At 46.9% G+C, this 12,009-nt stretch overlaps 2 protein-coding genes across 2 annotated transcripts; one reads left to right on the top strand and one right to left on the bottom strand.

The window, feature by feature from the left end:
* Positions 1 to 974: 974 nt before the first annotated feature.
* On the bottom strand, positions 975 to 8,470 carry rpn1 (ribophorin I). Its single transcript, XM_083661051.1, has 10 exons — positions 8,114 to 8,470; positions 7,459 to 7,523; positions 5,621 to 5,927; positions 5,305 to 5,514; positions 5,019 to 5,211; positions 4,726 to 4,825; positions 4,490 to 4,628; positions 3,358 to 3,477; positions 2,906 to 3,151; positions 975 to 1,993 (listed from the first exon to the last, which is right to left on the bottom strand). The coding sequence occupies exons 1-10, from the start codon at positions 8,381 to 8,383 to the stop codon at positions 1,811 to 1,813; spliced, it is 1,833 nt and encodes a 610-aa protein (XP_083517177.1). The 5' UTR covers positions 8,384 to 8,470; the 3' UTR covers positions 975 to 1,810.
* A 109-nt stretch (positions 8,471 to 8,579) lies between these two features.
* hmces (5-hydroxymethylcytosine binding, ES cell specific) lies at positions 8,580 to 11,884 on the top strand. Its single transcript, XM_083661069.1, has 7 exons — positions 8,580 to 8,634; positions 8,828 to 9,035; positions 9,540 to 9,683; positions 10,407 to 10,559; positions 10,919 to 11,073; positions 11,153 to 11,342; positions 11,457 to 11,884. The coding sequence occupies exons 2-7, from the start codon at positions 8,847 to 8,849 to the stop codon at positions 11,646 to 11,648; spliced, it is 1,023 nt and encodes a 340-aa protein (XP_083517195.1). The 5' UTR covers positions 8,580 to 8,634; positions 8,828 to 8,846; the 3' UTR covers positions 11,649 to 11,884.
* The last annotated feature ends 125 nt before the right edge of the window (positions 11,885 to 12,009 follow it).

The following is a 12,009-nucleotide window of genomic DNA, read 5'->3' as shown; positions in this document are numbered from 1 at the left end:
TGGTGTGAGAACCCACAACCTCATGTAGTGACTTGATGGTGTGAGAACCCTGTGTCACTCCAACACAACCTCATGTAGTGACTTGATGGTGTGGCTGCACCATGGGCAGACATGAGCTCCGTGGTCCGTGGTGAGGTGGACACATGCTAGCAGCAGCACTCTGCCTGCTGTTGAGACTGAGACTCTGCGGCTCTCCACGTACAAACTCGCAAACAAAAAGGCCATTGTGTGGACTTTCACCAGCGCCGATCATCAGCGCTAACAGACATTGTCTTTGCTTTCCCCCGTTGTGTATTTTCAGAATGATTATTGTATGGCGCATACAATGTGTTAACGTTATCATCGCAAGGGGAATGGGGCCTGTTATTATGGAGCAGGAAATGACCTGCCGCGACCTCCGACGACCTCAAGAGGGAAAGCGGTGACCTCTGACTGACCCCTGTGTCATCTCCTGTTTGTCCTTGGCTCCGACTGTGGACGAGGCGCGACGGCCGCTCTGCTGATTGTTGAGGAGAGGTTGCTAGGTGGGGTTTCTCTGCACCAAAGCCTGCTGGGCAGGAATGTAACAATGTGCTGGAAATTCCCTCTGAAGTGTGCGAAGTCTGAAATCATGCTGCACACTTGGACTATTTCTGTTTCGGGATTTACTAATAATGACTTAAGTTTGCTTTGATTGATAACTGGACAGATTAACCATGTTTTGTCTGAGGCAAAATGCAGTGTAGTACCACTGGAGATAAAAGAGAAAATACTCTTATAAAACTGGTTGGTGGTTCTTGACACAAGTGCGCCCTCTTTTGATGAACCAAGGCTATTGCTATTGCTGAGGAATCTCCCAACCCCCCATAGCCAAGCAAAGGAAAAACAAAATGAAATGTATAAAATGCATCGTTATACACTTGTCTACTAATCAGAATAACCGTGCTAAGTGATGAAACCATTTCTCAAACTTCTTTTTATTTCAAATTTGGTAGTTTCCCCATTACCCATGTTTTTTTCTCGCGTACCACCTAATCTCATGTATTCACTAATCTCATGGAGAAAATGGACCACTTACAAAAAAAACAATACAAATTGTGGCAAATATTACAGAGGGACTGGGAAAGAAAAGAAAAAAAAAACAGGACGACAATTACCCAATGGATTTGGGCTGACAGAATCAGAGCTTCAACTTTGTTCACACAGACTTCAGTCAGGGGCAAATGGCAAGTGAGAGAGGGGTTGTAAGTGCAAGGAAGGTGACAAGATTGGATTTGATCAGAAAAGAAAGAAATCATCATATTTAGGAGCAAGAGATGCCTTAGAATCTATAAAGCATTATGTGAGTACAGACATGAGACCGGAAACAAGTGGGACAACCTGTGATGTAACAACTCAAATATTCATTACAAAACAATTCCTTAAGGGTGAAAAAAAAAAAAAAAAATTTAACATGAAAAATGAAAATGCTGCATCAACTCTCAACGAGTGTGACAAAGTCTAAAACAAGTACAGTTGAAAACTGAAGAAAACCCGCTGCCGTGTAGCTGCTGTAGAGCCGAGCAGGAAATGACCTCACGTTTCTCACTAGGCACGAGTGGCACAAGTGTTTGGATAAACCTCTAGCTAACATCAGATGAGCAGTTAACTGTTTATGTCTGGGTCCCAGGATAAAAAAAACTAAACAAAAACAGTGAGCGTTTTGTGTGTCAATTTTCTTTTGGTAATTTTCATACACATGAACCGTCAGTTGTACATCTATGCAGCAGGGGGCAGCGTGTGTGTCTGAGTGCATGTATGTGTGTGTGTGTGTGGCAGGACATGTTTATGTTTACAGGGTGTCCAGCAGACTGTCGATGCGGCTAACGAGCTCCTGTCTCTTGCCGGCCAGCGTCTTCTCGCTCTCGATGTAGGCCTCCTTCTTCACCTTGCCCGCCACCAGGCGCTCCGCCTCCTGGCAGGAGCGGCACACCAGCTCCTTCACCTGGCCGTCCAGCTTCTGCACCTCTCCTACCTGGGGACACACAGAGGGAGGAGTCAATATACCTCCGGTAAAAATCCACCCTGGAACACAGTTCACATCTTATTCCCATGATGTTGGGAAGTTTAGTGATTTAGTGATAAGCAAGCTTCTCCAAAAGCTCCACTGGGGAACTGTCTGATTTAATCTAGGAACATTTCCACAGCTGTTCCACTGATAAGGAATGGAAGACTGACTTTGTGGAAATAGCAATAATACCCAGGGTGATATGAGCACATCTTCTGATTCACAACTGCAGCCACCACAATGAAATGTAGCCGTTTTGTTGCCAGCACTCCTATGATTCCACAAACCCAGCCAACATTTCACTGTTGATGAAACTCTTGAAAGTGTCTCTTGATGACACAACAGGTTCGTCTTTTGTAATGATACTTTTCAAGGACTTTTCAGTAAATAAAGCAGAGTGAGAGAACATTTAAAACAAAAATGTATCCACCACAGGTTACCTAGGCAACCAGTCGCATATTTGAGCTAAGAGCGCCTAGGAGAGAGCACAACAGCCAATGACACAGCTCAGCGATCAGCAAATTGCTGTATATTTGTAGCCTACGCAGAGTGTGATGTAGATGGGAAGAAAGTGTATCAAACTTGGCCCAGCACTACGGATGACTTGTAAAAATGGTATCATAGGTGAATTTTGAGATTACAGAGTGCACGAGGCTCAAACTCAGATTCCGGTAGGCTAAATCCAAACACTTTTAAGGACCTCTTCAAGTCCTTGATTATTTTTTCTTAAGCAAGCACTTTCAAGTACTTGTGATCGACTGAAAGTACATCCTTACTTCTTCCATCCACCCAGTCACGAGCTAGCATAGCGTACATCATCACATGAGTTCAGATAACTCTGACCATCTCAATCTACGCTGTCAGACACAATCCACTCACCTTTTCGGCCAAGTCGGAGCCTTCAGCCTTGAGGCGAGCCTGCAGGGAGCTGATGTCGTTGGTGAGAAAGCGGTGGTCGGCCTCCAGCGTCTTGCGGCCGCTGTTGAGCGCGCCCGTGTCGCGCGACTGTTTATAGCGGTTCACCACCTCGTCCATATGGCGGTACAGACCCAGCCGCTTGTTGACCAGAGTCAGCACCTGCTCTGTGATGGAGGCCACCTTCATGCGCACCTCGGCCGCCGGGTCCTGATCAGAGAAGGAGTAGTGGAAAACAAACGAGGAAGCAGTTAAGTGACAAGAACTGAATAGAGAGAAAGCTGTAGGGTAGCTCTGCTAACCCATAGGAGGGAGAGATGAAGAGGGCAGGGAGGATAAACAGAGGTCATTACAAGCCAGGTTTCAGCTTATAGACGCCCAGCTGCATGCACAGAACGACATGAGCACTGGCGTACCTTAGTGATGGCAAAGTCCAGGCGTACGTAGATGATGACGGTGAAGAAGAGGATGTAGAAGGCACCTACAACCAACAGAGGCTCCTGCAGCATCAGGATCTTATTGAAGGTATAATGAACCTGGTGAGCACAATGCAAGAAACAGATGTTTGTTATGGAGTCGTCAGAGTTTTCCAGCCTGTCAGAGGGCAAAAAACCTTCAGGTCTTTCCAAAGGCATCTGTTTGATTGCAAGAGAAGTGGATTTTTTTGTTTTTGTTTTTTTAACTGGGAGATGAATTGCATCATCAAGACAGCCAGGCAACTATTTCATAGTTTATTCCAACTGAACTGTAATGTCTAAACTTTATTTCTATATTGTATTATAATCCTCAGGGCCCAACGCTCGTAATACGTAACAGCAGGAATAGCCAGAAAGCTCTAATACAATATGTCAATACTTGTGTCATGATGCAATAAGAGTAAACATATTGATATAAATGAACATCATAACAACTGTAATACTGTACTTGGCGTCACGGTCAAACCACAGTAATGCAGTACTCTGGGGAATGAATCAAGATCGTAGTACAGTGCACTGCACTCATTAAAAGGTGGAGAATAGCCATGCATTAACTTATTATATAATCAAAAACAAGCCGTCACATTTGTCATGGTGCTGAGGCCAAGTAAACCACAAATCCAAGATAGAGATATATCCGTTAGTATGGTGCTAAGCTATGCTATCCTCTTCTGCTACAGCTACAGGGAAGTTTCCAATAACAAACTGTCAAACCACATTATCACAACAGTTATTTTACCACACAGGCTTGAAGCTGAATTTAGCACAGACATCGAAAATGTTCATGAGAATCAAATCATAAGATTTGTAGTAGCTGTAAAAAGTCTAACTACTCTTAATTCCAGTTTCTCTGATTTCAAAATGTCTGGGAATGCTGTTAATATTAATACATTAACACTCTAGTCCTAAAATAACATACAGTAGCTAGTGTCCCAATCCACGGAAACAATTAAGATTAAAATTGTGACAACTGACTTTAACAAAGTGGTCTTTGTCTACCTTCTTCAGCCTAAAGTCCAAACAACTAGTTGCCCAACAAATTGATTGCTGCCCCTTTCTATGTCCAGCTTACCACAATGTCCTGAATGTGCTGCTCCACCAGGTTGTTCTTGGTGGCAATCAGCACCGGTCGGCCGAAGGTATCCAGGTACGTATAGTGCAGCTGGTCTGGCAAGCGGTCAATTGGGTAAGGTGTATCCACATGAACATTTCTGATAGGATGAGATGGGGGAAATTGGGACCAATCAGCATCAGCATCAAATTCAGCTAGTGCAAAAATGCCCACCCAGGCTTACTTAAAACACTGACCTGGCCCCCTCTGGTAGGATGAGCTTCACAGTGAGAGAATCAATGACTTGGTCGTCATACACATGGTCAACGAGCCTTATCTTCAGTGCATACTGGTCACCTAGGAGATCAAAACAATGAGATACATTAGCATCACTCCCGAGACTGGGGGCAGTGGGTGACGATAACAGAAATTAGGGAGTAGCTGCAGCAGAACAAAAAATTATATTTTAAAGCAACCATCTTTGTTAACAGTTCTCTTTCTACGAAAGGAAATGTTCCTCTATGTTGTGGTTAATGAGCGCTCCACTCACCCAGGGTGTAGAGGTACTCATAGCTGGGCAGGTTGTAGCCGATGATGTAGTGAGTCTTCCAGCCTCCGAACAGGGGGAAGCGAGGCCTGACCTCCACCTCCACCGAATCCTCCAGGATCTGCAGATGGGAGGTGGAGATGTTGCCGATCTCGTCCCGGTAGTAGACGTCTTGCGCAGAGGCAGGAAGGATAGTCTGTCGAGGAGAAAGACAAGACGACGTCATTATCATCTTTACTGAAACCAACGATTCATCAGACACTAATGTTTTGCATGAAACAACGCACACCTTGAAGGATTTGACAGAGGAGATGCCGCTGTCGGACTGCCGCTGGTAATCGTAACGTGAAAAGGGCCCTTTCAGGTAGGCTCCCGTGTGCCTCAGGTCGATGGTCTCCTCCACAGCAATGTTGCCCCAATGAGACACCTCAATGAGGCGGGTGATGCTACTGATGGTAATGAAGGGGGTGTTGTTTTCATAATGGATCTTCATTGTATCCTAAACAGTAGAGAGCATACACAACACAGAACGATTTAGCAACGTTTTTTTCCCTCTCCATACAGCTTCGTCTGATGCTTGTTGTCAAATCCAGTCCGGGACATACCTCACTGAACGGGGCGACGTCGCGGAAGGGTCCGTACTCGATGCCCTCATCGCTCTTGCTGGGGTTGCCCAGCTTGGTGTACGTCTCCACGGTCTTGGAGGCCAGGCGGACACGGGTGGTCTGGCTGCGGGTGGGGTAAGGGGAAAACAGGTAGTGGTTCCCCTGAAAGACAACCAGCTGGCGCTCAGCCTGGGTAATGTGTGTGGGGAAGGGCGTCAGGACGTGGCTCAGCACGGTGTCCACCTTCACTCTCAGCTTAGCGCCCCCTGCCAGACTGGAGGGCAGCTGCACCTTGTAAAACACCCCACTGCAGAAAAAGGATACAGACAGAGCAGCATGGATGAGGCACAATTTAAATGCATTTTGCTGTTGTTGGGTGAAAACCTTGCATCAACTTTTCAGGAAGTAAGAAAAGCAGTATGCATGTTATCAGACAGTATGTTGTCAAGTATGTTTGTTAACATGTTGGAAGTTTTACTGGTTTCGGAGTAGGCTTGCCACGGTAGTCCTTGTTGCCAGTGTTACATAGTGGTCAGGCATACACCAAATACATTACTTGCCCCCCCGATACTTTCGTTTTTCCTTTTTCCCCCCATTGCGCAGGGCAGCACACACCAAATTCACTTCATGCAGTCTCACTCAGTCAAGAAAAACATAGTGAGCTGTAGCTTCGTGAAGACAGCCTCTAGCTTCCTGGCTGGGAAGTGTCCTTTGGGCCAAACATGGTGCTTAAACATGGCAAACTCCACACCACGCATGATAAACAAACGCACCTTCCAATGCCAAGTAGCCACTAGCCACAGACAGTTTATTGTCAGGAGGAGCGGAGCTCTCAGCCTGTGTTGTTAAAATAAGAAAAAAGAAACTACACATTCTCTCCTGATTTCAACCCAATGTGAGTAACTTACAAGTGTTCACGTCAATTCAACTCATATGTTATATAAAGTAGCAGCAGTGACGGATACACAGCTGGCTTTGACAGGCTAGCCGCTAGCTTGTTCCGAGAGCAGTAACTGTTATAAACAGGCAGCTAGAAGTCCGCTAAAACCCCACCTGGCCTGAATAAATTAACTTTTCGTGACAAATATAATATTGATGATCTGTGACTACATTGACGGCTGCATGACTGAGAACAGTTAAATGAAAAATCTGGACTGTCAGGACAGCTGAGGAGCTTGTATGATCTCATGGTGGAAAACAGCCCATTCGAGTTTCAACAGCCCAAGTTTGGCACTGATGACATCATCACCATTTCAACAGCCCAAGTTTGGCACTGATGACATCACCACTGATGACATCATCACCGTTATCAACACGTTCTCTTGACCGCAGGCTGCGTACGTGGTAAAAAGTGAGAAAACGACAGACCGGGGGGGAGCAGATATTGAACAGACAAATGTATTATCTTGTAAAATGACTGGTGTAACCGCTAACACCGGTGTTGTCATGTTTTAAAATACATACTACAGCATGCGCTCGGACGCGTCATCAGTGATGTTATCTGGGGTCGTAAGGTGTTTCGGGTCTCTCAACATCATACACCCTCGCCCAGTAGACCCAGCCGAGGCCGATTAAGACCCTGACTCGCGTCCCAGAAGCCGCTCACGGATCAGCCTTCCTACTCTGTCTGCAACGTTGCCCGCGTCATGAGTTTATTAAACATGGGAAAATGTCCACACCGTGGCAAGCCTATTTCAGAGGCTCTCCTTTACAAACAGAGGCAGCATCAACAGAAAGATGATGCTACACAATTCCGTCAGTTTGGCTGTTTACTCTGCCTCAGAACAGGGATAGGTGACTAAAAACCATAGCTTAAAAACACACGATTAATGTCATACCTTTGTCCCGGAATTGTTGTCTGCTTGAGGTCAAGAGTGCCATCCTCCTCTTCATCACCCTTCACCTGGGGAAACAAGATTAACATTGTGTACTTAGCACCTTTTCATTCATAGTGGAAGGGGGCAGGCCTGCGCACCCATACACGGAAGTACGTTGCCCAGCGCATACGTGTCATTCTGCCACTGTCTGACAGAACGTGCAACGCTACGGAAGTGAACATCCCGTTACCCAAACCCATGACAATTCAACATTGACTATATCACGAAGTAACATTACGCTCACAGCAAGAAGCAAATCTAGCTGTGCAGATCCCATATACAGAGCAGTATAAACGGTGACACACATGTTGCTAACGTTGGCTAGCCTGGTTTCCTTTTCCTCCAAAGCTTGCAGAGAGCTCATTGAATCACTGACATAACTGATTTGGGTCATAGCTGTGAGTTAATGCATTCAGGTTATATACATGGCAAATGTATGCAGCAGCACATTGTGAAAACAGGACTGTCGTGGGGTCCGAGAGCTACGAGAAATTTGACAGCTGCAAAATGTTCCATTATAGTGCAGGCGTTGCTGCAAACTAGCTAGCATGCTAAAGCTAGCGGGTTCGTAGTGCACAAGTCTTTTGCTTGTTCCATTCATTCATGGACGGCTCACCGAGGCTCCTAGGTATGCCAGGTGCTGGGCCAGGTCAGGCTCTATCGCCAGTATGAAGCTGTGCACGGCAGAGTCTCCCTGGTTGGACAGCAGGATCTCCGCGGTGATCTTGGCCAGATGGGTGCTCAGGTCCACGGTTCTCTTCACCTCCTCGTTCACCAGCCCGCTGCTAGCTGACACCTCGGAGGAGCTCAGAGCAGCGAGAAGAAACAGAAGGCAGACGGACACGCCAACAAGTGGCATCTTTCGAGCCGTGGTGGTTAAAGACATAAAGCAGTGGAATAATAGACGGGTTAAGAGCGGTATTCAAGCTGGGGGGAAATAATGCAGAGCAGCAAAGAAAGGCCGCCGCGCCGCTCTACACCAGAAAAGGGATGACGCTTCATTCAGTCTGACGTGATGACGTCACGAGGGCGCGCGCAACCAAAATTCTGGCTAGCTTTTAGCATCCTGTTAGCATCCTGTAGCTACACACACAAAACAACACGACAGCGAGCCAACAAGTCAAAGGCGTTGGACAGGTAAGTAAAAAAAAAACATTTTGTCAATGGTTAACGTTACATTATAACCTGCGAGATAAATTAACCGACGCCAGCATGCATGACATAAGCGTTAAAGCACGCAGCTTTACAAAACACGTAGAAAAAACGTTGAACTGAACATTGAAGTTGTAACAGACTTGTATTAATATATTAACGTTGACCTTTCATAAAGGCATCTGGTTGTAAACACGATGTGTGGGAGAACTGCATGCACCCTGGACCCGGGCGAGGTGAGCCGAGCCTCCCGTTACACAGACCGCAGAGGGCGGCGACGACAGCCCAGCTGGAGGGATGGAGATGCAGATAAATATCAGCCTTCATACAACAAGAGTCCCCAGAGCATGAGCCCGGTCCTGCTGTCCCAGAGACATTTTGATAAGGTCAAATCATCTCCCTCCCTCAAAATCAAAATGGCTTTATTGGCATGATAAGGTGCATATATACATTGCCAAAGCACACATATAGCAACACTTAGTAATGACAAGAAACAGAAGAACAAAAATACATTTTGTTACCCAGTAATATAAGTCACAAGATATTCAAAAATATACACACTCTCTCTCTCTCTCTCTCTCTCTCCCCCCCCCCCCTCCCTCTCTCTCTCTCTCTCTGTGGTGATAATGTGGATACAGTAAAACCTGGAATAAAAAATAATAATAGTCATCCTCCTTTTATACATTCTGTCATTGGGTTGCCTTTCTAAGGAAGGAGAGTGAGTGAAAATAAGGCATTCTTTATTTTGCTGGGGACCCCCCTCTGAAGGCCCCCTGGTGGCCTCTGGATTCCACTTTGGGAACCACTGAGCTAAATAGCATGTAAATGTAATAAAACAACCCCCAGCAGAGGCTGGTCTAAATGGGTTTGATGCATGTGTATGTCTTCAGAATGCGCCTGTGGACGAGTGTGTGCTGGCTGCTATGCGTTGGGGCCTGGTACCCACGTGGTTCAGGGAGAGCGACCCGAGCAAGATGCAGTACAACACCACCAACTGCCGCAGTGAGAGCCTGCTGCAGAAGAAGTCTTACAAGGTGTGTGTGCCGTTTCTCACAACAACACTGCTTCTTTTTCATCATGTTTTGTTACTGTGTCTCTAATCACCCTGTGTCCCCCCCTAAAGGACCCCCTGCCCTGTGTCTCTAATCACCCTGTGTCCCCCCCTAAAGGACCCCCTGCCCTGTGTCTCTAATCACCCTGTGTCCCCCCCTAAAGGGCCCCCTGCCCTGTGTCTCTAATCACCCTGTGTCCCCCCTAAAGGACCCCCTGCCCTGTGTCTCTAATCACCCTGTGTCCCCCCTAAAGGACCCCCTGCCCTGTGTCTCTAATCACCCTGTGTCCCCCCTAAAGGACCCCCTGCCCTGTGTCTCTAGTCACCCTGTGTCCCCCCTAAAGGGCCCCCTGCCCTGTGTCTCTAATCACCCTGTGTCCCCCCTAAAGGGCCCCCTGCCCTGTGTCTCTAATCACCCTGTGTCCCCCCTAAAGGACCCCCTGCCCTGTGTCTCTAATCACCCTGTGTCCCCCCTAAAAGACCCCCTGCCCTGTGGCTCTAATCACCCTGTGTCCCCCCTAAAAGACCCCCTGCCCTGTGTCTCTAGTCACCCTGTGTCCCCCCTAAAGGACCCCCTGCCCTGTGTCTCTAATCACCCTGTGTCCCCCCTAAAGGACCCCCTGCCCTGTGTCTCTAATCACCCTGTGTCCCCCCCTAAAGGACACCCTGCCCTGTGTCTCTAATCACCCTGTGTCCCCCCCTAAAGGACCCCCTGCTCAAAGGACAGCGCTGTGTCATCCTGGCTGACGGCTTTTACGAGTGGAGGAGGCAGGAGAAGGACAAGCAGCCTTTCTTCATCTACTTTCCACAGACTCAGACACCCTGGGCTCCAGAGGAGGCCGTCCCTGACCTGAAAGCGGTTAGTTCTGGAATGTCTACAGCAATATAAGCACATTGGCATTCATCATTTTTCATCAAAAACAAATGTAGAGAATGCAGTGCAGCCGGAAATTGCCATAGCTAAAAGAAAAATCTGTTTGGGAGAGGGGCCAAGGCTACAATGGGCACTGTGTCCACCAGTTTCTTTTGTGTAAGAATTCAACATTTATGCTGCTTGTAACTTCAGGGCCAGAGTGGGGACTCTTAAGAGTCGTGCATAATACATCAATCATGTCCATGCATTTGCTGTATTTCATAAACTGCTCATTTTCACGATTTCAATTAAACATTGTATTTATATGACCCTGCTCCTCCACTCTTTGCTGTGTTTTTAACTAGGAAGACGAGGAGACAGATGAGTGGACTGGGTGGAAGTTGTTGACCATGGCTGGAGTGTTTGACTGCTGGACACCCCCAGGTGGTGGAGAGCCCCTTTACACCTACAGTGTCATCACTGTGGATGCTTCCTCCAACCTGCAAGGCATCCATGACAGGTAAGGTTTGTTGAAGGGCAAACATGCTGTTTTTTCTTTCTTTCAGTATGAAGCCTCACATCACTGTGTTGTGTTTCAGGATGCCGGCAATTCTGGAGGGAGAGGAAGTGAGAAGATGGCTCGATTTTGGTGAGGTGAAGTCTTTAGATGCCCTGAAACTGCTCCAGCCTAAAAACACTTTGACCTTTCACCCCGTCTCTTCGATAGTCAACAACTCGCGCAACAACTCCCCACAGTGCCTTCAGCCCGTGGATCTTCAGAGCAAGAAGGTATTGCATTTATGACGCTTTATTCACTTTGGTTGGGAAATCAGCTACACACTGCTAGTTGTCTAGCAACTTGTAGAACGGTTTCACCTGACACATCTGACCCTTGACCCCTAGGAGCCTGAGCCCACAGCCAGCAGTAAGGTGATGATGAGCTGGCTGAAGAGCAACACACCTTCAAAGAGGAAGGAGCCCGATGCCAGTGAGCCTAAAAGAGAGGAAGAAAGCAAGCCGGAGACTCGTCCCAAGTCTGCAGGGTCTCTGCAGCAGTGGCTTCAGGGTTCCACCAAGAAACGTAGAACCCAGTGAAGCTGCTTCAGGGTGCCACCAAGAAACGTAGAACCCAGTGAAGCTGCAGCAGTGGCTTCAGGGTTCCACGAAGAAACGTAGAACCCAGTGAAGCTGTGGACTGTGACCAAAACCTCATCTGAGCATTATTGAGCATTTAGGCTCCATCTTTTGTTCTGCTCTACTGTTAGCTTATTAACGAGGCTGAGAACATGAGGCTAAAGGCTGCACAATCTGGTTATGTTTCTTATGTTCATGATTGCTTAATGTTATATGTGTGTGTGTGTGTATATATATATATATAAAATCCAGTTCACAATTTCAGTTTCACACTTTCATTCTGAAGATGTCAACATGTCAGAAAGAATAAACACAATAAGCT

Source organism: Poromitra crassiceps, assembly GCF_964638095.1.
Source record: "Poromitra crassiceps genome assembly, chromosome: 25".
NCBI classification, from domain to species: Eukaryota; Metazoa; Chordata; class Actinopteri; order Beryciformes; family Melamphaidae; genus Poromitra; species Poromitra crassiceps.
This window is presented reverse-complemented; position numbering and strand designations above follow the sequence as displayed.

Excerpts from the sequence above, each read along its gene's own strand:
- hmces (XM_083661069.1), top strand. The coding sequence starts at position 8,847 with ATGTGTGGGAGAACTGCATGCACCCTGGACCCGGGCGAGGTGAGCCGA. Across the intron at positions 9,036-9,539 it reads CCCAGAGACATTTTGATAAG|AATGCGCCTGTGGACGAGTG; the intron begins GTCAAATCATCT and ends GTATGTCTTCAG. Across the intron at positions 9,684-10,406 it reads TGCAGAAGAAGTCTTACAAG|GACCCCCTGCTCAAAGGACA; the intron begins GTGTGTGTGCCG and ends CCCCCCCTAAAG.
- rpn1 (XM_083661051.1), bottom strand. The coding sequence starts at position 8,383 with ATGTCTTTAACCACCACGGCTCGAAAGATGCCACTTGTTGGCGTGTCC. Across the intron at positions 4,629-4,725 it reads ATCCTACCAGAGGGGGCCAG|AAATGTTCATGTGGATACAC; the intron begins GTCAGTGTTTTA and ends TCATCCTATCAG. Across the intron at positions 3,478-4,489 it reads AGCACATTCAGGACATTGTG|GTTCATTATACCTTCAATAA; the intron begins GTAAGCTGGACA and ends TGTGCTCACCAG.